Raw genomic sequence first — 25,937 nt, forward strand, 5'->3', positions numbered from 1 at the left:
CATTCCTTATGTTGACAGAATGACCCATGAAGACACTGAACAATGGAACAAACAGATGATTCGAGCTGCGATATCAAATAACACTGAGCACTAAATCCAATTAGCGAGACAATTCATTCGACAATCTCTCTGCATTCTAATGCAGCGACAGAGAGAGAGAGAGAGAGAGAGAGAGAGAGAGAGAGAGAGAGAGAGAGAGAGAAACTGTGCTCTTGTTTTAGTGCAGTAAATAGTTGCTGCCAACTCACTGTTGCTCCAATATTATCAATCAACCTAATCAAAGGCAAGATGCTGTGCAAGGATTTAATCTAGTAATGCAGGAATATCAATTAAAGAATTAGTCAAATTAAAATATTAAAGGCTGTGTAACTTGATTTATGGAAGTGGCGAATCGATTAGCATATTAGTGGATTTTTATTGCAACTTAATTTAAAGCAATTATTCCTAAGCAAGTACCAGTGTCAGAATCGGCCGCCAATCAAATGCCTCTTGACAATTTACATTCACTGTCTAACCGAACGAGGGAAGAGATATACGATAGGTGCTTGGGTCAGTGCATGACCGCTTTGTCTAAATTCGGTTGGCTCAATATGGGACTTTGGCCATTTGGTTGGCTCAGTGCTGGCCTTCTGTTTTGGGGGTGGCTGTGTAGGGGTGGGGAGTCTGGAGATTTAGCACTTTGGTTGGCTCAGTGTTGGGCTTGGCATCAGCAGCTGGCACCATGAGAAAACTCAGGAGCACATACCCGTCCCCATAGCCGCCCTCGTGGCACACGGGAGGGAACACATCCATCTCTATTAAGTTGTCATGCCCGTTTTCAAGAACTGCTTGCTTTGCTAATTTTCTACATGAGAAAGACAAACAATTAGAATAAAGGTCGTCAGTGCTTTCTGGTGATGAGACAGTCAAGGTATTCCTAATTATGAGTTTGGCAGCAAATCCACAGAGAAAAAGCTTCCCAGAAAGCAGTCAGTCATAGCTGAATGTACACCGGATGAAAGACAGACAGTCGCACGCAAACCTACACACATGAAAAGACTCAGAAAATAAATATACTGCAGTTCTATGTTCAATATATCATTCTGTTTTCCTCTAAATGGAAGCACTAACATGCTCTGATAAGGAGGGAATATTTATTATGGTGAATAGAGCCACAGAATTACTCAAGCGCACTGAATGACTGTAAAGTGTTATTGGTAGGCTCTCTACATCCACTATGAGCTAAGTGTGAGAATATATTAATTACTGTACTTTCTCTATAGTCAATAGCGCCCTCTGAGAGCGCAATGGGTATCTCTAGAGATGCATATCATCTGAAGCAGTGGTTTTCAATTGGTGGGTCGTGACCCTGAAATTAGTTCCAGATATTTTCTGATAGGGTTGCGGGCAGCGGGGGAAAACAATGCTAAAGGTCAAAAATAAAATGCAGCTAACCTTGTAATTGTGTTTTGTTAGGATATAAAAATAGGCTAATCAAATTATATGAGGGAGAAAACAATGCTTCCCATATCTTTTGTTGTTGATATCAAAGGCCGAGTGTGCATCGTCCTCTGCTGTTTTTTGATAGAAATTCATCTGTCACTCGGTAGAAGATTCTGAAGCAAGACAGATGCCAACATGGGCAGGTTGTGTGACGCAAGCCCTCATCTTAAAAACGTGGCGAAAAATCTACAAGGTAGAGAAAAATATGACCGAGACAATATTAAAAGGTTTGTGCTGACCACAATGCGCGTTGTGCAGTGATTTATTTGCTGCTGAGACATTTAGAAGTAAAAATAAACTAACTCATATTTTTCAATATTTGACTTTAGATACATTTTTGCTCATTCCTGCGTGCTTCAATTTTTTTGCACTGCGCCAGACAAAGCCCAAAAAGCAAAACCACCTGAGAACCACTGATCAAAAGCAACGGGGTAATGTAGAGTTTTTCATTCCTTTCCACATTTTTTTAGGATGAAAACTGATGCAGGGGATTCCAAGTGCAATTCGGTACGACTTTGCCTTTTGGTTTCCCCCGCATAACACCACTATGACCTACGCTCTAACCAACTCAACCTTCTGACCTCATAGCAGGAGTTCAAACCTTTACTTCAAGTTTTTACAACAACTGACTTGCTGAAATGTAACTCAATAACTTGGCCATATGTTCGTTCATCTTGAATTACACTGAGTGGCCTGCTTTTATACAAACCACAAAACAGCATTTACAATGGCTTGTGTAGTTTCAAATTAATTTTTTGCCCTATTTTTGAGACAAAGAATAGAAAAAGATACAAAGACAAACTCTGGGAACTATAAAGACTTAAAGACTCTTCACTGCAAGTCACTTTGGCATAAAAATGATAAAAGTTACATTTTATTATGATTGCTGAAACTTTCAATTTACTTCACAGTTCATGTGGTGTTTAGAGTCATTTAACATTTTGTTGTTTTAACATGGTTAAAACTATGGTGGTGCATGCTTGAAAATAGTTTTTAAACTAATGCTGAGATTAGACCCTCAGTAAAAATATTAAGAGGTAGCAGGTTCACCGGCCACTTAAACATGAGTTTATAAAAGAGATAAAATCGCCAGCTGTAGTATCGGTGGACTGACTGGGGCATCTGTTGTTTAGGTAGGACAGGAATAACGTTCCTTTGACATAGACGACAGCGAACAGGGATTTCTGAGCATGAGGGACGGGATAACCATTGTTAATTGATTACAGCAGGCATGACACCAGGCTGGAAATTGCTATGCTAATCCATGTATCTCCTTTCACGTTTGTCATCCTCTGACAAATACCTTCACAGAAGATTTTGGAAGAGCGGACATGCAAAAGAACTGTAAAATAACCCATCAATGGTTATAATATAGCGGCGTAATCAAATAAAATACAAATTCTAAAATTTTCAGTCATGGAATTACTATTCGATTTAGATGAGTTACTGTGATGAACTGTATAATGTGGAAACAAAATTTCCTAATCTTCTGACAAGGACCTAAGACCTTCAGTTATTTTGTTCTTAGCTTTCTTTTATATCACTTTTTTTGCTTCATTTGTGCTAACCAACAGTCCTGTGCGTCACACTTTTCAAAAAAATCTATCTATATTCAAACTACAGCACATATATGTTCAGTGACATTTATACCAACTAACATATCAACACATCTCCAACATATCTCTCTAAACTATAGAAACTAACAGGCCTGAATTATGTAAAAATGCACCCCCCCTCCACATCACAGTACGGGGGCAGAAAGAGATAAAACAAAGGCAAACCCCCCCCAAAAATCACAACATTTTAACCTCTATGTGAAGGAAAATGCAAATAGCAGCTATTGTTATTCTCAAGGAGCCCATTCTTTCGATGCTGCCTGCAGTGCATTCTTCAGCAATGCTACCGTGAACATTTGCAAGTTATACAAGTGACAAAGGACAAAGTGTCAGTGCTGAATGATCCATAGCACTTAGATAAGCCTGTACAGAGAGGCGTCTCACAGTTGCTGTGTGTTTTGTCTATGGAGATTGACCCTGACTGTACCCTGCTCATAAACTAGAGGTGTGGAGATCATAGATAAAATAACAAAACATCAGAAGGCTAACCATTGGCACACTTGGCAGGATGGTATGTGATTGTACTCTGCACACGATCCTCTATGAGTCATCAGTCTTCCATCCTCGTTTTTTTAATTACAATAACACCTATTGAAAATATTTTGATGGATGATGCTTTACTTTAATGGCAACTTGATGTCTGGTTTTGTTTTGAAGCAATAAATCACTACTCTTCACAACCACTTACCAATTAAAAAGACAAACAAAGTAAGAATCAGTAAATGTTCATTGAGCTCTTTCTCAGTTTACTGCCTTTTGCTTAAGGACGTTTACAGGAGATTTCCACCTTATAGCAAGCTAACATCTACAGAAAATGAGCTTTCTTGATAAAATGGATTGAGCACTTCCTTCTCTCTTGTGATGGAGAAAGTCGTGAGGTCTATCTTTAGATGTCTAACCTCTGAGGCATGACATGGGAACTGACCTATGAGTCAAAAGTGCTTTGAGATTCACATGGGGGACCCCGGTGTGTGGCTGTGGTGTGCACTTTGCTGGTTATCTCCACATGGAGAACAGCTTGAAAATAAAGCCGTTTTGCTATGTGTAAAAATTAAATCACGGCCAGAACAGAGTATGTTGAAAGAACCGTTATTTTGCCTAGAGCGAGGTTTTGGAATGTCAAGTGCTTCAGTTTTCTCCCTCATTTCAAAATAAATCCATTACCACTCTATCACGAACAGAACATAACGGCCTCAGAAGCAAGAATTCACCACGCATTAAACAGCGGTAATAGATAGTCAAATGAAAGATAGATGGAATGTGAAGATGAGCAAAAGTACAACAAAACAGATATTGTAAAAAATGAATGATTACCAACATTTTTGTCAATATGCAAAAGGAACAAAGGGTTCAAAATGTGGGTAATATGTCACTCCCTCTCAAACTGTTTATTCAAAATAAAATAGAAGTTTCAAACAAATCTGATAATATATAATATGCTATATTAAAACTTATTTCATCCAGAAAATTGGAAACAGTGAGCACGACATTATGGACAGGAAATGGAAAGCCTGAAGTGGACTTGATGGAAGAGTAAGTTGGATATACTCTGGTCCACAAGCAGGTATGCCAATTGCCTGATTTGTTTTTACATTTGAAATGCTCAGAATCTGAATGCGGAAAACATCCTTGCGCAGAGATCTTGAGATATTTTAATCAGTTAAGGACCAGCAGGTGTCTCAAGAGGCTTCTCGTGTTTCTCTTTCCCCCACTTTAACAGCATCATCAAATAGCATAGAGAGTAAAGACAGTAGAGTGAGGTAATTGACCGTACGAGAGCCATGATTGTTTAGACTCAATTGTCTGTTTAGCACAAATTGTGCACAAATTACAAGAATGTGGAAGTATATGCTGAGAAGTGATCTGTATTTCACCACAAGGTTCATGACAATGTCAATAATGGCTTACAGGTACAGTCAGTAATTGCTAAACAATGCCAACCTGAGCCCTGGGAACAAATCGTTCATGCTCGTAAACAGGGAAGCGGTCTTAAGGAAGCAAACAGGAAATGTGTCGTTGGAGCAATTTACTGTACCTAACAACCTAACAAATTATGAATTGTTCTTCTAATGAAATGTATGTAAAACAGAAAATAAATAACATCAAATCACAACTTATCCGGGTTCAAGCAAATTAGCAGCATGCAGTTCAGGACTGGATTGTGCAACTCCAAAAGCTAATGCTGTCTACTCATTTTTTTATTTATTCAGTCAGAAATTTTATTCAGCTGCCTCAAACAAATCAATGTACTTGTTCAGAGACACATGTTGTTGAGAGTTTGCTTTTCCACTCTCTGACAGGACATTTTCAGCCATTTACTAGTGCTGATGTTTTTCATTATTTTCATCTAAACTTTACAGTTGTGCCTGTCTAAGAGCTGGATGTTTTGTATATTTTAACTCTAAAAGTCAGTCTGTATGATGTAAACAGTTGTTAAGTAAGCTCCATGTCTAACTTGTAACACGGCACCTTTTGAACCAATGCTGTCACGCAGACTGTGTTTTTCAGCATAACTGAATGCGTGTGTTTTCAGAGTGTTTATTTGGTAAGAAGATGCAAACGCCATTGTTGGATTTACAAGCATCTGTGAGTGTCAGAGAACCGCGTGTGTGGTCCAGTGTGGTCTTCCTCAGCGAGATCTCACGATATAAACAGACATTTAAGCTCTGTTGCTAATATCTACAGAAATCTACATAATTCTTTGTCAATATGAGTGGAGGCGTGCCAAGGGTAAGGTTTCGAGGACATGATGTGACCACCGAGACGGAGAGAGGAGAACAAAAACAAATAGCAGAGCGAAAGTTGGAAAAGAGACAGAATGCAAAACAATAAGGGTGAACAACAATGGACTAAAGTGCACACATCTTGCTGTGGCTGACACCACACAAAGCAAAAGAGCAAGAAGGCTGCAGAGTAATAAAAAAAGAACTGAAATACAGTATGAGAAAAAAAAGTATGAGAGAGTGGTGAGGAAAACCGAGAAACAGAGGGAAATTCCATAAAGGAAGCATAGCTGTTGGACATTCCTGTTTTGTGATCACTGTGTCCATGTGAAGGCCAATGAAGTGAAACTTGAGGGCGGCAGTGCAGAGGCAGGTGTGTTATTCCTGGATCTCTTAACACTGTTTTCACTGGCGCTCATAAAATATAAACACTAAAGCAAGCCACACATCAGAACCTGCATGCCTTTATTTAGACCTTAGTCAGAGTACATGCCATATTTCATTTAATGCAATTACAAGGATGTGAGGGTGATGCAGAGTCTGTTTAATGGGTTGACTTTAATGGGTTGATATTGGAATAAAGGTCAATTTCCAATATCAGTTTCAATACCAGGATTATTAAATGTGGTATTTTTGTTTAATTTGTGTATGTTGTCTAAAGGCAAACCAACTGTATTTACATGAAACCTTTTCAAAATATATTTTCCATTAGGCAGTGCATTTGAGCATTTATGCGTGAAGTCATATAAAAGCATTAGACTACCTGCACTGCAGCAAAACACTGTAGAAAGGTACTTTTACATATACTTTATTTCAGTTCCATCTCGGAAGCAGTTTCGAAAAGGTGATTTTCAATATTTTGTTGGCTTGATATTGAGGTACCATTAGCCCCTGAACTACATTGATCCCTCAAAGCCTTGCTCCAATTTACATCAAATTTAATATGCTGCCTATCCAGACTATGGTCTATGGCTTTTAGGCTGTAGAGAGGAACCGAGGATCGCTCTCTCTTTCTCTTGACTGCCTTTCATCAAGTATTTTTTTAAAATGGCAGCAAGACATTTAGCACAATGACAGCATCACTTACCAAGTGCTTCTAAAAAGTTTCTGGAACGAACGTTATTTCTCCCTCTGCACCCACCCCCACTCTGTCTGTCTCAGTGCTTACATCACGTAGGATGAATGAAAGGAGTGCTAGGTGGTAACATCCCTTAATGGGGTAGGCTTAGTCATTATATATACAATGTCACTTGAAAGAGTATATCAAAAACAGAGAAAGGCCATTACACCACTAACGTGCAACTTCCCGAGACAAAGCGCTCCCTTCTGCTAGTGTTTAAAGACCCCTCAGAGTATCCTCCGAGCTTACATCCGCGCTGATTTATGGGGGAAAAACAACCAAGACGTATCCTCCCCTAAGCTTGGCGAGGCCTCAGTCACTCACACTCTGATGTGTTAGCGGAGTCAGCAGAAGCACTTTTTGACATATTAAAAACCGTTTTGTGAGACTGATGATAAACAGAAAACTTATTTTGACTGATGATGGTCAAAAATGTATCTATGAATGATGAATGCAAGTTATTCTATCAGGATGGTTAGTATGCCTACTTGTGAACTGGATACATGATGCATTATAAATAAAAGCCCTGCAGTCATGCTGTTTTGAGATTGATGTGAAAGTCACGTGTTCTGCTGTGTGAGCAATGTCAAATAAAATATCTGTCCATATCACAGGTCACACTTTGTGGGATGTAACTGTGCTGGTGTGTGTGATTGCGTAACTGACCTACTCTCCAGCGGCACATTGCTGCCCAGGACCCAGCTGTCCTGCAGCGGCACTGACTCGGGTGTGGTTTGCAGTTCGGCGGGGAGGGCGGCCGGAGGGGCCGGGCTCACGTTCCTGCGGCTACTCAGAGAGTTGTGGTTCAGCGCCGTCACCGACGGCTGCTGCTTGTGCGGAGGCGGCACTGGTGGCAGTGTGGACTGGCCCTGCTGGTGCTGATTGGACGGTTGATCTGCGGAAAGAATCAGACAAAACTGGGTTAACCAATGGCAAGGTGGCGTAGTAACAATGTGCAGATGTAATCAGTTGTCCTTGGTAATTAATCGTGGCAGTTAGGCAAATGTGTCTGGATGAATGTGCTTTTGCCAAAGAACATCTGGGACATATTACAGCAGGGTGATGATAACCTTAACCATTTAGTACCCACCCCCACCAGCTGTCGAACTGCTGAGTATATGATGACAATGACACATGCATGAACTCATACACATACGAGCATATGATCGAGACGATTAAACATTCGCTTTCAGATGTGCCAGGGACCCCGGCGGCCCTTATCTGTCATAATTGCAATGAATCCAGCCTTGGGTTTGTTCCGGATTGCACCATGTTAACGAGAGGGGTATGAATAAGCAGTATTTTGAGGAGTGGAGATTGTGAGCAGAGTAGGCACTTCATTGCCTAAGCTTAGGGCTATGTTTCAGATATAGATCACCACAGTTGAAATGCAAATATCTACCCTGCAGCCAATTGAAAATGCTTAGAAAATCTACTTCAATCTTAAAATCAAGTTATTTATATTAATTGTATTGTACAGGTAGAGACAATTGCATAGACAGAGATACAGTGCATGTTTATGCCTTATTTCCCTCCTTCTCTTTCCTAGGCTCTGTTTTCACCTGATTATGAGATGTGTTTTCGTCGATCTGATCCCAAGTGGACAATCCGCGGGTTTACACGCACCCTCATAATGCGATTAAAATGGGATTTCGGCAATATTGCGATAAAACCTCATGTAAACGCAATACTTTGATCAAACTAATGTGATTAAGCTCATAATCGTAATAAACATATTTGCATTAAACGATGTGGTGCACGGCGATTTTAATCGCAATAAACAGGCATGTAAACACCGTAATCGCATTATTACTGCTCTGACCAAAAAGTGCATGTGCTCGGTTTTACACGGATGCCGTATGTTGTTCACACAACTTCATGAATAAACTCCTTGGCATTATTCTGACATTTCCACATCTTTAAATCACTAAACTCTGTCAACACAACTCGCTGCACAGTCTCTGCTCAGTGTCGTTTCAGACGGCGCCAAACATGTGATGGCAGCGTAGACAAACTTGCCACTGCTGTGCACCGAATAATATCCAGTAAGTCCATAAAAAATGTGGTTTGAATTTGACGCGAGTAGATAAAAACAACAGACCAGTAACATCTGAGTGTGGTATAACCATACTTATTAGCGACTAATCAGAATAATGAAAATTGCATGTAAACTGGAGTGAAGAGTTAAGCTTGTGTCATTAAAGCATCTTACTGCGATCAAGACTTTACTCTGATGATTCGAAATATTAATTATTCATTATTATTTTTGGTGCACATGTAAATGTAGTCAATGTTAAATACAGACATAAATAGGGTGTAAAACATTTGCGTCTGTCCACTTTCAACCACTTTCAGAGGTAGTCGAAAACAGCCACAAAAGACCTGTTTTCACTGCCCTCTGACCTCGCGTTTTGATAAAGTGACCACATTTTTTTTGAGAAAAAACAAACAAACATTTTAATACCTGGTGTAAACAGGGACCTAAAGGCTTTAGACATGCAGTGCATTAGACTTAACGTGTATCATTGCCAGAGGGACATAATCAGAACCTTAAAAAGCACTTTTGCAAAATCCTTAAAATGCAAACTTCTCTGGTTGTAGCACAGAGGTGAGAAAAATGAAAGGTTTAAAAGACTGAGTAAGCTGTGTACTTAGCATTAGCCTACAAATAGCTATGTCGATTTCGAGTCAGGAATCTTAAGCGGCATTTGTCACATCGTGAGGGATCGCGTGCTTGTCTAAACGTCTGGTGAGTCAAATCTAGAATGAGAAATTGAGAGCAAGAGCAAGAGATTATGTGCCTTTACTTGTTTCTTAGGGTGCGTTCACACTTGTAGTTCGGTTTGTTTTTGTCACAACCTGATTGGTTGGCTTTTATGACGTATATTTAAATTATAAATGCGATCATTTTATGTGTGTACACTAAAAAATTATTCAGGCCCTTCATAGATATGACACATTTAAATTCTGTCCACTTTACTTAAACATCTACTTTTGTCTCAACTTAATTTAATGGTGTTCAATCAACCTAATATATTTAAAACAAAAGTTTACTTAATTCATTTGTGTTAAAACTACATGAAATATTTGTGTTGACATAGCTAACTGGGCAGTGGATCTGTTAGTTCCCAGCATGCTTTGCAAGGGACTGCGTTAGGAAAGTAAATTTAGGGATTAAAGTGTTATTTAATATGTTTAGTAAAGGGAAAGATGTTTTTAGTTTATGTTAGCGTTTAATTTTCAGTTATTTTGGACATTGAGGAGTTTCTGTAATTTTGTGTTTACCATTATGCAGATGAGTGCCTATGTGTTTAGGCTGTGGGCACTTGTACACAAATTAATTGGATGGAATTCCTGCTCTAAATTAAATTTGAGTTTGCATTTCATTTCTAAAAAAGCTTGTTGTTTTTTAAAAACTTTTAAAGTTAAATTAAATTGATAAATGTGTTCACCTTACATAACAAACCTTTATAAATTTAACATAACTTTATTAAGTAAACTACATATATAAATATTATGTAACAGTGACAAATTCGAATGGTTTGTATTTACTCAAATACATTTTTTCAGCTTTACTTGAATTTCTTTTGTTCATATAACTAAATTGTTATTAGCAAAAATTGCTCAATATAGTTGTGTGCAACCACTTGACGCATATTTTTGTGGTCTTTTTTTTAAATGTACATATTTTATTTTTAACAGCTGTGAACTCAAGAAGTGTGCATAAAATGTTTAAAACATTCAAAACAGCAGCAGGATTTCCTTCGTTGTATGCAGAAATTATCGGCTGCAAAAGAGACGGCAGTTCCGTGGTCTGTACCGACTAATAGGCAACACAGGTCCTTTGATGAGAAGAACCATATGCTTTTTGTGTGTTTTTCTAGCATTTTCGAGCTCGTCGGACCAAATACTGATGAGACACTTTACCTCCTCGTTGGTCCACGTTTGCCCTCTACTTATTTTGGATACACCGATCTTTCTGCGTCGTTAAATCAGCTGATTAGTAGCGTTGGATCTTGTGACATTACGTCCTGTTTGTGGTTCATTTACATATCTTTGGTCTGTGTTGTGTTCATATATCAATCGAACCGCACCAGAGTTCGTTTGGAAGCGGACCGAGACCCATATTTTTAGCAGTCTCGGTCCGCTTGTTTGGTACACAGCAGGGTTCGGATGGCAGAGTTCACATGTGTTCAAATGAACCGCACTAACCGAGCAATCGCACCAGGGTTTGTTTTAATTAAACCAAATATGACAAGTGAGCACCCTTAGTCTAAAAAACAAAATTTGTCTGTCACAGTGTAATCAGAATATTAGAACCCTCCTAACCAAATTAAAATATATGCAAGTTACTTATATACATAAGTACAAAAGGAATGATCTATTACCCTCTTTAGATTTTCACACAGTAATTTTTTTATACACATAAATAAGTGTGCAAAATACACAACAAATTTATGAAGTTTGAAAACTCCTACTGTAGGGTGTTCAAGGTTGCCAAGCAACACTTGCCACATTATTATAAAATTCAACAGATGTTTGGTCACACTGTCACAGGTGTGCATGTATGCATACATTTATTTTTCAATGTCAGATTCAGAGGTAGAATCTTCTGCAAAAATAACACTATTGTGAGATATAAAGTTAGGATGATATGTATGATTTTTGTCAAACAGCCCACCCCTAATGATGATGTGATTTTACCCCAGCGGTTCAGGTGTATGCAGCTGATCATGAATCAAAGAGCTCAACGGAGGATGTTCTGACCACCCCCGCAGTACTGGGATACAGTGTGCTCTGTTCAAGTAAAAATGTGATGTGCTGAGAGAATGAGGAGAGTAAAAAAAGGGTTTGCTGAGAGGCTGAAAGAAGAAGACAGGTGTGGTATAGATTGCTTAAGGCAACGCATAGATACATGAGTGCAAATCTGTTGGGAATCACAACACATCTAGCTTCTAGCTTTTGTCTGAGGTCTGTACGCATGTGCTGTATCCCCCCTAAAAGTCATCCACACAAACACAAAACCTCAGAATGGGCTGTAACCCACACACACACACACAAAACAAGGATTGATCTATTCTTTGTCCAAAACAAAGCAAGTACCTGAAACCCAGAGGCGGTGAGAGTGCACAGACAGCTTTCAGATTGGATTCTCATAACGTACTTGAGGGAGTGCTTGGGTACATTTCCATAGTCTGGGTGTATGTGTTCCATTGGGTCCTATCTACTTTGCAGCTGCTGACTTCAAAGAGCACAACAACAAAATCAAAAACAATGGAGGGAGAGGAAAGAGGGACTGTTGAGCCTGTTAAAATTCAATTTCCAGCCTCCTCTGCAACTGATGGTGCATGGTACTGTTCACTCCCATGATAATCAGACTGTCAGACACACAATCCTTTGTCGGAAAGGTGCTTTTCTATACTCAATTCACTTTTGCCCTCATAAGTAAAAACACAACTCTATATGCTTCCTGTGCCATTACGCCTAACACTTTTAAAGAGGAGTGACAGAATATTAGCCCAAAGAACAAAACAGGCACATTGTGGAGTAGTCTGACAAGAGTACTCTGATGAAAAGCTTCTCAATTTGGAAGTAAACATTTCTATAAATAATATAGCATTGGAACTGTTTAGAGCATATCTATAAAGGTTAACCCATGCATATAAAATTGAAGTGGGACAAGCAGTCTGACAAAAAATAAATAAAAAAATCTGCTAGAAGATAGACTCTTACATGTAAACATAGTTTGTACCGAGGTTCGTTGGCCCATATGGGTGTTGCTTAGATATACAAACAGTAGGCTGACATGTTTAATTTCATATTTAATATATTGAGAAAAGGTTGTTTTTTTTCAGAGCTGTATATTTTTGTCGATTTTAGTATATTTCTTTTTATCTATAGATTTAATAAAGTGTCATCTTTATTGACGTCTTAATTATTTAATGTTTGAAGAAAAAAAAAATCTCAATAACAAGGGTGTATGACAGCCAAATTTATGCGATTTCATCTCAGCAATGGTTTGGAATAGAAAGAAAGCTGAAAGAGATTTGTATTGCAAAAATCATAATGAAAATATTATCATGAAACGCTGTCAGATTGTTTTTAAAGGTTACATCCAACCAAATTAAGTATGCTTACAGCAAGAAAAAATATACGTAAAAAAAAATTCTACTTACTAAAAGCAAGACAGAAGTACTGATTAATGAAATTGAACTAAGATTTCTCAAGGAAAATAAAATCTTTAAAATCTTTGTTTGAATCCCAAAAATTAGAGTTAAGACCTGAACCCACATGATACAATGGCAGACCTCAAATTTTATTTAACAGTCTCTGGCTGTTTCTTGCCTGGCTATCAGAAGTTGAATGAAATAAAGGGGGAGTAAATGAAGCGTAGGAGGAGACGATCATGTGTGCTGATCTGACACACTCAGCATTTTCCGAAATTGCTTACCTTATGTCCATTTAATATTAAGGAAGAAAGGTGCATCATGTATTTAGATATATTGTAGGTTACACACACACACACACACACACACACACACACACACACACACACACACACACACACACACACACACACACACACACACACACACACACACACACACACACACACACACACACACACACACACACACACACACACACACACACACACACACACACACACACAAAACTGTGGGGTGACAACTTTATGGCTGTTCTCTGAGACAGCTCTCCAATACGTCTCAATTTCGCTGCCATATGTTTGCAACACAGGTGCCATTCCAGAGCGCGGATGGACATTTGTCACGCAGTGGGCTCTATTAGCCCCGTCACGTCTGCCGCTCTCCAGGGACTCTGCATACAGACCCTTTACATGCCCAGTAACACTGACTTAAGCCCACTATCTGACCCCCAGGCCTGACCCCTCTCAAAAGCTCATCCACGCTCAGACGTCAGCCTGCTCTGGTCTCCTCTGGTGAAGGGAAATGTAACCCAGCCTGAGTCCCCCTCCTATAGGAAAACGTAGTAGTTGTAGTCATGTCAGACCCTGACGATGGATGGAACAGATGCAGGTTTTACGGCACCGAAACACGATCACTGACGGATGACCCTGCCTGCTGTAACTCATGGGCCGTAGCCTGTCATGCTCGTGTGCAGAAAAAAATATTTTAAGAGCCATTTGATTAGAATTTCACAGGCAGACCTGAAATTACAGCCAGCGTTGTTTATCTCTTAATGGGGCTGAGTGATAGCTATTAAAAATATAATAATAATGAAAGTGCTGCTTATCTGTACCAGCACATCTCGAGCCTGAGCTTGTATTTCAGTGATGGTTCATCAGCAGACATCTGACCTGCAGCGGACGCGTGTGTGCAGGAGACAGTGTGTGCAAGGAAACGGAAACACTAATGCCCTGACACCCAGAGTGTCAGTGCTTATATCCGCGCTGTCAAACTCTAGATTACCTCACATGTCCTTCACCCACACCTGTCAGAAAGCTGGGAGCATTCAGAGAGGCCTGTCATATCGAACATCCACCCCCCTTCTTGTCTTTTCTCAATGCTCATTTTGTAAACCTTTCCTCCTAAAAGAAGCTTTACAAAAGGAAGGCCTGAGTCGCTCAATGGGGAGTGTCCATCACCGTCCATCAATGTCTCTTTGCTGCGTTGGCTCACAATGGCGGAGTTGGGCGATGTAGTCAGACAGGAGTTGCGCGTTGTGGGAAGGAAGAGAAGTGAATGGCTAAATGGGGTCTAATAGAGCTGTGTCCTGTGAGAGGCAGAAAGCCAAAGGAGGACTGAGCTTTTGAGATGGGCTGTCGGTGATATATCCACAGTGGGACATTCATAAGGGTAATGAGACCGTTTATTTATGTGAAATAACTTGTGTGGCTGAAATGGGTGTGAGGAAGAGAGAGGTTTGGTTATTTTAGATACGACGGAGGACGACGGTGATGTTCCCAGGAGTCTGTGATTAAGGAGAGTGGTATCGTCTCCGATATCTAGAGCACGTCTGGGCTGAGGCTAAACTCACTGTAGATGTAGCTGGCCATCAGCTCCACTGCCCTAGATTACAAATCACACACTTGACTTAAAAGATTAGTTCTGCCAAACATGAACATTTGGCCATCGTTTACCCATTCCCCATTGGCCATCAAGTCATTCCAGACCTGTTTGACTTCATTTCATCTGTGGAGCACAAAGGATCGCAATCTATAATTCTACATCTACAATTAATAAATCTACAATTTATCCACTATATTACTCTTCTGAAGTCATACACTAGCTTTGAGTGATATTAAGACCAAAATACATAACTAAAAGTTATTTTCTATAATATGATAATATCCAGCTTCAGTAGATTGTGACTAGATTGAACAAATCATTCAGCCAGTTTTGAAAAATAGATAATCCGATTAATTGAAAAGATAAAAAAATGTAAAAATCAGACATGAGTTGATTCAGACATGAGTTCTCTCATGGTGCAGTAAGTGATTTCCGAGAAACACTGTTGATATTTGAGATAAACCCCTTCCTTCATTGCTCCGCCCCAAAAATACACAATGGAAGAGTGTCTCTTTATCATAGATGAAGCTAAGCAAAATAATGTCTAGGGTTGGGTATCATTTGGGTTTTTTACAATACCGGTGCCAAACTGGTACTTTTAAAACGGTACCGGTGCCTGAGCCGATACTTAAAAAAGAGCCACAAAATGACGGTGGAAGACATTAAAGAATGGATTTTAATAGATTTTTTTTATTCTTTAAATTGAACAATTCATTAAAAGTTTAAAGTATACTTAAATATGTAAGGAGTAATTGCCGGCGGGCAGTTTAATTATTAGAAAAATAATGCACACCCGAGTTGGTGATGCGGTCACGACGCGAAACTGAACCATCAATGCGAATCAATTAGAAAAATAATTCAACGTCTCGGAGTCAATTCTTCCGCTTATACTATACGGTTACCACACCTCAAGACGTTGATCTAATGATACATTTAAAGGGATTCGTCCGTTTTTTGTACTTAAATTGCTATTGTGTTGCAGGTCTATTTCTTCCGCGTCTCATCCAACGGCTCTTTGGCTAGTTCCGAGACAAACTGGTAACGGAGGCTTGAGCCGCTGATAGCATTCTACTGCAGTTATTAATGAAGTTAATTAATTAACGAAGATTAGAAAGAGAGCGAGATGCCAATTTATGTATTTTGTTGTTGCCAGCTGCCTTTGATGTCTACTTCCGTATATGTTGTTTTTCATCTGGACTGCTGCCGCCCAGTTGTTAAACATTTTATATTTCCTGGTTAATATTAAAATTGACTTCAGGAAAAATGTTTATCATGTTTTTTTTTAGTCCTGTAATTTCCGTTATTAAAATTAACTATGCGAAGGGATATATAACTGTAATGCGGTCAAGAGGAACTATGTTCGCCGTGCGTTTCCCAGAAATAATTGCACACCTCAGAATGTTCATCAGCTAATCAGATTCAGGCATTCAACGGCCTAGTAGTATAAATAAATATAAATGGATACAAAACACAATTATTAAATATTATTATCTAAATATGTTATTACATCGTCTTAATGTTTCTATGCTACTTAAATGACACAGCAGCCACAATAGTGCTGTATTTGTTATATTTCGTTTTTGTTTTTTTTAATATTCGCAAACTTGTTAACTATGTCATGAACTATCTGATATTCTGGTTTTCGAATATGTGTAAGTAAATGTGTTTTGTCATTTAAAACCCTTTATAATGATCATGTTAGTTGATCTATAATGCACGATGGGCACTGCCTCAGAAAAATCAGATCTGTCTGATTTACGTAAATTAATCACGAAATACATGCAAGAGAGTGACCACTTAACTGGGAGAAGAATGGAGTAAACTATATAGTAACTTATGTAATGGGCATCTAATATGAATAAAACACATTGTCAAATTATAACTGTCTGAAAGGATTGTTAGTGCCGCTTCTATAGACATCACGTCTCTGGCTAAGACCAGACAAAGCGTGAAAGCACGTTTGAACTTGAAATGAAATGAGGCACCAAAATCTGCGTTCTGATTCGGTTCCGGTTACATACCAGTTATATAGAGGTTTCAGTACACACACAACCCTAATAATGTGTCGCTAAAGTGAAGATGACAAACAAATGACAAGGGGAAACTATCACCATACAGTACACAAGAGAATATACAAGAAAGAGTTTGTTAGCACACCAGCTCCAGGCAAACAATGACACTCAAAAATAACAACGTCATATCTTGGTTTTATGAAAATTAACAAAACCAATGTTACTCACACATGGCGCAGAAACAATACAACTTAGGTGTTGATTTTTAGGCCTCCTCGATTAGCACTTAGCACTGGTGAGCTTTTCTAACAGCCTAATAAAGCGGGTCCTAAAGCTCATGGCTGATCATAACCCTTCTTTTTCCAGTGATAACCATTCTCTCTTATAATTTCTTTCAACCATCTCTCTTTTCTACCATCTTTCTTCAAATCTCCATCTTGCTCTCTCTCTCTCTCTCTCTCTCTCTCTCTCTCTCTCTCTCTCTCTCTCTCTCTCTCTCTCTCTCTCAAAATGTTGTGTTGCTTGTTCTGATCCAGTGTGAGTAAATTAAGACTGCCTTTTTTGTGAACTATCCCTTTAACATCTCATAGGAGAGAGAGAGAGCAAGTGAGTTTGAAGGTTTGGAGCTCCTGGACATCCAGAGTTGTGCATTTTCATGGACTGATGACTGAAAAATGTGAAGAAATGAAGACTGAGATGTCCTGTCAGATGTGTTTTGAGTTCTTCTCACTCATTCCCCCTGGAGGACGTCTGATGTGAGAACATCGCATTTTTTTTAAATGTAGAAATGAAGAGTTCAGTGTTACTTTATTTTATTGCAGCATGTCTGGCATTATGATAAGTGGGATTACTTGCTTTCCTAACTGAAAGGCCTGTAAAATGTCAACTCTCTGTCGTCAATATGTGTCAAGATGCTAAATTGACATTTCAAAAGCGCACCAGTCGTTGAAGCTAAAGCTGTCATTCGGGGGGCTTGGCAGGAATGGAAGGAAAGGTTATTTGTCAACAATGCGACGGCCTGTCATGTTTCACCTTGCAGAACTTATCTCTATTTCATTGGCGAGGGGATTAATGCAGACCGCAGTGGGGAGTGGGCGGCCATGCAAAAAGCTGAGTGACATATCAAACTCTCAACTTCCCCACAGATAAACACATTACACAAAGATGATTCGCACCACTGGAACACAATGCGGCCAGACAGACAATGTCAAGGCTTCCCTCATGTGTGCAGATCATAGACATCTAATGATGCCACAACAAGTTAGACGACAGAACTGGTGGACGTTTCTTTAAAAAAAAAAAAAAGACTATGACAAAACTTTCTAAAACTATTATTTTAAAATTTTAAAACGCAACACAAGATTTGTCCACAATACTTGACTAAGTTGTTTAAAAAAAAAAAAAAACATGTTTCATAACGCCACCAAATAAGCGAGGAATGCTATGGTCCAAAAAAAAAAAAAAAAAAAGATTTAGGCTAAGAACAAATATCTCCAAACTGCCCCCCCCTTATATATATATATATATATATATATATATATATACACATACATACGCACGCACGCACGCACGCACGCACGCACGCACGCACGCACGCACGCACGCACGCACGCACGCACGCACGCACGCACGCACGCACGCACGCACGCACACACACACACACACACACACACACACACACACACACACACATAAAATAAGAACACCCTGCTATTTTGCAAGTTCTCCCACTTAGAAGTAGGTGCATGTCCACTGTGAGAGACAATATAAAAAATAATAATCCAGAAATCACTATGTATGATTTTTTAACTATTTATTTGTATGATACAGCTGCAAATAAGTATTTGAACACCTGAGAAATTATATTGGTACAATAGCCTTTGTTTGCAATTACAGACGTCAAACGTTTCCTGTAGTTTTTCACTTGGTTTGCACACACTGCAGGAGGGATTTTGGCCCACTCCTCCACACAGATCTTCTCTAGATCAGTCAGGTTTCTGGCCTGTCACTGAGAAACATGGAGTTTGAGCTCCCTCCAAAGATTCTCTATTGGGTTTAGGTCTGGAGACTGGCTAGACCACGCCAGAACCTTGATATGCTTCTTAAAGAGCCACTCCCTGGCTGTGTGCTTAGGGTCATTGTCATGTTGGAAGACCCAGCCTCGACCCATCTTCAATGCTCTAACTGAGGGAAGGAGGTTGTTCCCCAAAATCTTGCAATACACGGCCCCGGTCATCCTCTCCCTAATACAGTGCAGTCTCCCTGTCCCATGTGCAGAAAAAACACCACTAAAGCACGATGCTACCACCCCCATGCTTCACAGTAGGGATGTTGTTCTTGGTTTGGTACTAATCATTCTTCTTCCTCCAAACACGTTTAGTGGAATTATGACCAAAAAGTTGGTCTCATCTGACGACATGTCACTTCTCCCATGATGCCTCTGGATCATCCAAATGGTCATTGGCAAACTTAAGACGGGTCTGGACATGTGCTGGTTTAGGCAGGGGAACCTTCCGTGCCATGCATGATTTCAAACCATGACGTCTTAGTGTATTACCAACAGTAACCGTGGAAACGGTTGTCCCAGCTCTTTTCAGATCATTGACCAGCTCCTCCTGTGTAGTTCTGGGCTGATTTCTCACCTTTCATAGGATCATTGAGACCCCAGGAGGTGAGATCTTGCATGGAGCCCCAGTCCGAGGGAGATTGACAGTCATGTTTAGCTTCTTCCATTTTCTAATGATTGCTCAAACAGTGGACCTTTTTTCACCAAGCTGCTTGGCAATTTCCCCGCAGCCCTTTTCAGCCTTGTGGAGGTGTACAATTTTGTCTCTAGTGTCTTTGGACAGCTCTTTGGTCTTGGTCACGTTAGTAGATGGATTCTTACTGATTGTATGGGGTGGACAGGTGTCTTTATGCAGCTAACGACCTCAAACATGTGCATCTAATTTAGGATAATAAATGGAGTGGAGGTGGACATTTTAAAGGCAGACTAACAGGTATTTGAGGGTCAGAATTCTAGCTGATAGACAGGTTTTCAAATACTTATTTGCAGCTGTGTCATACAAATAAATAGTTTTAAAAAACATACATTGTCTCTCACAATGGACATGCACCTACGATGACAATTTCAGACCCCTCTATGATTTCCAAGTGGGAGAACTTGCAAAATAGCAGGGTGTTCAAATACTTATTTTCCTCACATAAAGCTTTATTAGCTATAAGCCAGAGCTAAACTACAGCAAATGTTTGACGCTAGACTATATTTTATGACAGGCCCAACATTTTTTTTTCCTCTATTAAAAGAAAGAATAAGACTTTGCCAACGTATGCAAGCCTTGTCTCTTTGTATTGGATCTTGACCGGACACTACATCCTCTGATCAATGACCCAGACAGAATTGAAAATGCCTCTTTTGTGAAGCGTCAATGTGTGTGTGTCAATGTGTGTGTGCGTCAATGTGTGTGTGACAGGTGTGTGTGCGTGTGTGTCTATGTGTGTGTGCTACCTGGTGACTGGGTGGGGGGTTGGGACGATATGGGTGCATCGAAGAGAAAACATCCATTCTTCAAAAAAAGGAGGTGGGGAAAAAGAAAAAGGTGGGTGAATCAAGGTCTCTCCTGCTGTCTTTTCCTATTTTGCCACCACCAATGCGGGCTTCTGGCCTCTAACAGCCAATTTAGCATCAACCCCCAACAGAGAACAGCCATTACCAAAGAGTAATGAACAGAGGCAGAAAGGACAGCTCACCACTCGACTCACTCGGCAAAATTTCGACCAGTCTGTGGCACTGTGGGAGATATGTGGGCTCCCACCATCAAAGAAAACGCAGACGGTGGCTTTGAACGGTTATTAATGGTGGCATGTCTGAGGTAAAGTAGAGGCCCCACATTTTGGGCGGCACTTCTAAAATTGTAGGTCAAGAAAATGGAAAAGAGAAAGCTGAGTTCCCTGTTCCTGCTCGCCAAGGATCAGTGCTCGTCAAACATTCGGACAGTGTGCTATTTATAAAAGATAAATATCAGCAGGTTGTGACATTTATCTGCCTGGCTGTCTATGATTTTCTGAGGGACAAAGTGGTTTTTAAATATTGACAAACTCAAGGGCAAATCATTACTGGAGATCAATCGAACCTCTTGCCTGCGTGACACACTCAGGTGGGAAAACAGAAAAACCAGAACGAAAAAAAAAACGCATTAAAAAAGAGAGTACGTTCTGAAAATGAACGAAAAGCGAAGAAGAGAGAAACAAAGAAAAGTAATTACACCATTCAGAAGGTTGTAAATTTCTCAAACTGTCAGAGTGCGTGTTGGTAGTGAAAGGCAATTTAAGATGTACCAACAAAGTGGAGGGAGTCTGACATTAATCCTCAGCCTCAGAGCTGAATTGCAGGTTCATAATTTGGCATAATTCAGAGTAATTGCTGTGGGGTTTAGAGGGATATTATTTCTTTTTTCCACTTTGATGAGTCCCCTGATATTACCACTTGGAGGTGAATTAAAGTGCAAGGTTGTATTTCCGAGGCAATAACGCATGAGTTGCAATGCTATATGATATTGTATGCAACATCAAATTGAATGCAGAGCTGTGATAAACAGCTTCCAATTTGAGATGAGAAAACCAGAGGAAACACATTTGAAAAGTGTTACCCTTTCAACAACCTCAGGCCTATTGTCTTCTACGTGCCAAAAGCTGGGTTGGAAAATGTTCATAAGCTATTTTTTCCTGTAGTATCCTTCTTTTCAGTGCTAATTCAACAGGTTTTGCTTGGCTCACCGTGACCAGCGGGAAGCTCATGAATATCCACGACGAGTACGCTCAAGGTTAGGGGTTTGCTCAGGCAGGGTGATCATTTACAAGCTGATGGGCAAGCTAATCGCTAGCTGCGCCAGGTGCCGGACAACCCATTGCCTTGTTTGACAATGACGGCTCTCTGGAAGAATGAACATTATTTAAAAAGCTGATGACGAAACGTTTTGGGTGGTAATGTATTTTTAATGAGCAGGTGAGAATGAATGTTTACTGCAGCAGGCGGGTGCCAAGCAACACAAACACACATACCGACGCGGCATACACACACACACACACCTTTTAATGAGGCGAGCAGGGTTGAGTGTTACACTGAACTGTAACTGACATAGAGTTGCGCTCCCAATTACATCCAACCCGTGCAAGGGGAGTGGAAGCTCTTCCTACCAGCCCAATGAAGTGAATGTTACACAAAGAGAGGCAGACAGACAGGCAAAAAGACATAGTATTGGTGTCAAAATGATTCCATGCAACCTTGGTGCAACCACACAAAGACCTCCAGCAAAACAATACACAAGGTTCCTTTCAGAATGAAACAATATTAATTTTTAACACTTAAATCCATTATAAATAACAGTATGTGGAATCACACAAGTTGCATCACATTTGTTGATGGAAGAGACTTCAAGAATGCACACAAGATGCAGCAACTTTTCAAACGATATATATTTAGACATACTTAAAAGTTTTTTATATGATTCTTCATTTATACAGTATACATTTAGAATCAACGTAAAGTGAACAAAACAAACATTTATGTACTTTATTTATTACTGTATTTATGTGTAAGTTAATTTTTAGTTTGGAATAATCAAAAATTAATAAAGAAATAATTTACAGCAAGGACTTTTTTACAAAAATGTTATATTACAAAACACTGAGATTGTTTCAAATAGATGCTGTTCTTTAAACTTTCTATTTATCACCAAAAAAAAAAACATGCACAAAAATATTAAGCAGCAAATAACATTGATAAAAATAAGAACCATTATTAATAAATGAGTACCAATAATTATCAAATCAGCATATTAGAATGATTTGACATTGAAGACAGTAATTGTCTAAAATAATGCAAACTTTTAATTGGAATATAGGAGCAAAAATCTGCTCATCCAGTCATAATTTGTTTATGTGCAAACATATAGGCTTATAACAATTTCACATATAGTCTTATATTTGTCTGAAACCATTTTTGTATTTAACCAAAATTTCAAACCAAGATTTTAAAGAAAACGTCCTGTTTTCCCCCGTGATGTGTGAAGCCCTATGCTGTACAACTGAAAGTCTTGGCATCTGAATAAAACTCCTCCTAGACCAAACAGCTCCAAGAATCTATTTTCAGAGGTGTTATTCTAGCCCTCACCTAACCTCTTTCCAGAAAAAAGCCCTGTTTGATAGAACGATGCTTCTGATCTGCGTCCAACCCTGATTCATCAACTTTTACAGCCCCACTGGACCGTTACTGCCCCCCATCTGGAGCTGGATCATAGTGAATGCTCTCATGTTCATTCTTTAGCATGCACTAATGTGGTCGTCTAATTTAAACTGTGGCCCATACACCAGTTTTCACTCCCTGTCGCCGAGAAAACAAGGAGGAAGTGAAGAGAATGGAGGTTAGAAGCAAGAAAGCAAAAAACAGTAGGAACTTAAGCAACTCGCGTGGCTGAGTGAGCAAGGCACAGGAGTTGGAGGCCTCCGTCGGCCCCGGTAAACGTTATTGGAGTTCCTGTGCTATAAAATTGCTGCTTTCATGCCCACCGCACCTGACAATAGCAATCGGTGCGTGAGAGAAGAGGAGCCCGACAGAACTGGCGACCCGAGGCTCAGTTTGAGAGAGTCCGCACCAGGGTGCACTGGCAGCTTCAGCAGGCCCCTCGGCTGCCTAATTGACAACAAGAGTCCATGTTGGGTGGGTTACGTAGGCAGAGGGTAATCACTCTAGACGGACGCTGTCTGTCTTTTTTACTGATGTGTATTCTGCATTTCGAGCGGGCCTTGACCCGATAACAAAAGAAAAGAGCGTGCTTATTCTTTTCTTTTCCAATAAAGAAAGGCAAAGCTCATGCATAGAAGTCTAACATATGCAGATTAATATTTTCCCTTTCATAAGGGAAAGCTTTAAAAGTCAACATATTCACTGTATTTGGGTTTTTGTGCATATGAAAAGGCTTTTTCAAATTTATGCATATAAATTTTACCTTTGCACTCATATCTATTATCAAAGTTGAAAGCACAACGATTTTCAGGATTCTTTGATTAATAGAAAGAACAGCATTTATTTGAAATAGAAATCTTTTGTAATAATAAATGGGATAATTGAATGTGTCCTTGATTAATAAAATGCATGTTATTTATAAAAAAAAAATAATTCAAAAAACAAACAAAAAAAAATACTGACCACTAACTTTTGAATGGTTGTGTACGCTTATTAATTAAATAAAAAAACAAATTATATAAAGCAATCAATGATAAATTAAGTGACTATGGGTAAATAGCCCCCTATATTCAAATACATCCTTCATTTTGTGATGACTGGAAAAGCGTAAATGGCGCTGGCAACGGTGATCCGTCATAATAAAAGTCCTGCTGCTCATGTGTTGGACAACAATCACTCCGGCGGCCTCGCTCAGCTCCTTCAACATTCGGTCCTGATCTGCTTCATACTACTGTAACGTTAATAATCGCATCCAAGAACTTGATTTCTAACCGAGTCCTATAGGTGAAAACTATATGTCCCAAGATTCTGCGCTCAAACCTGGCGTCATCAAGCTATGCATTTGTTTTGAATAGGCACCCTCTAGTGGACAGAAAAGTTACATAGTCTAGCTTTAATGTCCTTTAAATCGTAGTGTTTTTATATGCATAATTTAACTAATTATTAAATTAAATTTGATCGATCAAGATGCATGAAGGGACTAAATGCATTTTTTTTCATCCAAAGCGACATACAAATGAGGAGAAAAATAGAAGCAATTAAATCAACAATATGTAGGTGCTATTACAAACAGCTATACACATTTGAAATAAATTAATAATTAGTATTGCTCCAATATATATGATATTTATGACTGACTTGATTTACCCCTCCCTTCCTCTCTTTCCTCTGTCTTCTCCTTTCCTGTTCCTGTTCTGCCTGAGTTCATGTCTTTAATATGGAGGGCTGCAGACAGGAGCTGGTGCACTGACCTGCTGTCTACTTTCAGACTATTAAAACCTCTGAGGATGTGTGCTAGAGGCTTTTTTTAACCTGTCCCACCCTCTCCCCCTCTCTCTCTCTCTCTCTCTCTCTCTCTCTCTCTCTCTCTCTCTCTCTCTCTCTCTCTCTCTCTGCTTATTTCAGTTTGATCTGCTAAGTGGGCAGGGTACCCCTGCGTCTCCGCAACGATCAGCAACAGCACCTCCACTCATTACAAATATTGATGATCGCTTTAAATGATGAGATGCCAGTGCTTGGAGTGCTTCCTGATCCCCACTTGACAGCCACACGCAAGTCAGCCTAAAAGACTTACTGGCGGTAAGCGTGGGGTTTCCTAGTCAAGCCTGCATCACTGTGAATCCAGATGGTTATCGAGAAAGCCCCTCACTTCAGATAAAAGCTCATCCATTATGAGCAGCCTAACACTGATCCACTTTTTTCTTCTTTTAACTGGAGCTGCTTTTGATTAGGGCCTGGATTGCATCGAATAGATGAATAGAAGGTGAGTTTTCTTTAAAAGCTGCATATTGTAAACATCTGGACATGTGTGGTCCTGTTGAGCTCAGAAGTAAAGTCTGTCAACCTCTCTGATGTCACTGCATGGAGACATAAAGTCCTATATCCTATAAAGTGATTCTTAAAACAACATACTTTCCTTATGCACTGCAGAATGTAGGAATTATGCAGAGCAGAGCCCTAAATTTAATTTGCCACGCTATTCCCCCGAATAAACAATGGTGAAGTAACTCCCCTCGAACATTCCCCTCATAAAGCAAATCTAATCATCCTCATTATGGATAAATACTAGGCCAAATGAAATGTTTCTGTTTAAGGCAGGCTTTTAGAGGTAAAAATACACCAATGTCAACAGCAAAGAGTGAAGAAAGTGGATCTTGACAGGTCTGCTGGTGATATTGCAGGTTGCTAT

General features: G+C 39.6%; 1 protein-coding gene across 1 annotated transcript in view; it reads right to left on the reverse strand.

Annotated features, from left to right (window-relative positions):
- tenm3 (teneurin transmembrane protein 3) overlaps positions 1 to 25,937 on the reverse strand; it is a 309,711-nt gene that overhangs the window by 111,187 nt on the left and 172,587 nt on the right. Inside the window, exons 5-6 of the mRNA XM_067442491.1 lie at positions 7,608 to 7,836; positions 746 to 844 (exon numbers count right to left, since the gene is read on the reverse strand). Of these exons, the coding sequence (XP_067298592.1) occupies positions 746 to 844; positions 7,608 to 7,836 (328 nt within the window). The remainder of the gene's footprint in view (positions 1 to 745; positions 845 to 7,607; positions 7,837 to 25,937) is intronic.

This window comes from Pseudorasbora parva, chromosome 4 (genome assembly GCF_024679245.1).
Source record: "Pseudorasbora parva isolate DD20220531a chromosome 4, ASM2467924v1, whole genome shotgun sequence".
Lineage (NCBI taxonomy): Eukaryota > Metazoa > Chordata > Actinopteri > Cypriniformes > Gobionidae > Pseudorasbora > Pseudorasbora parva.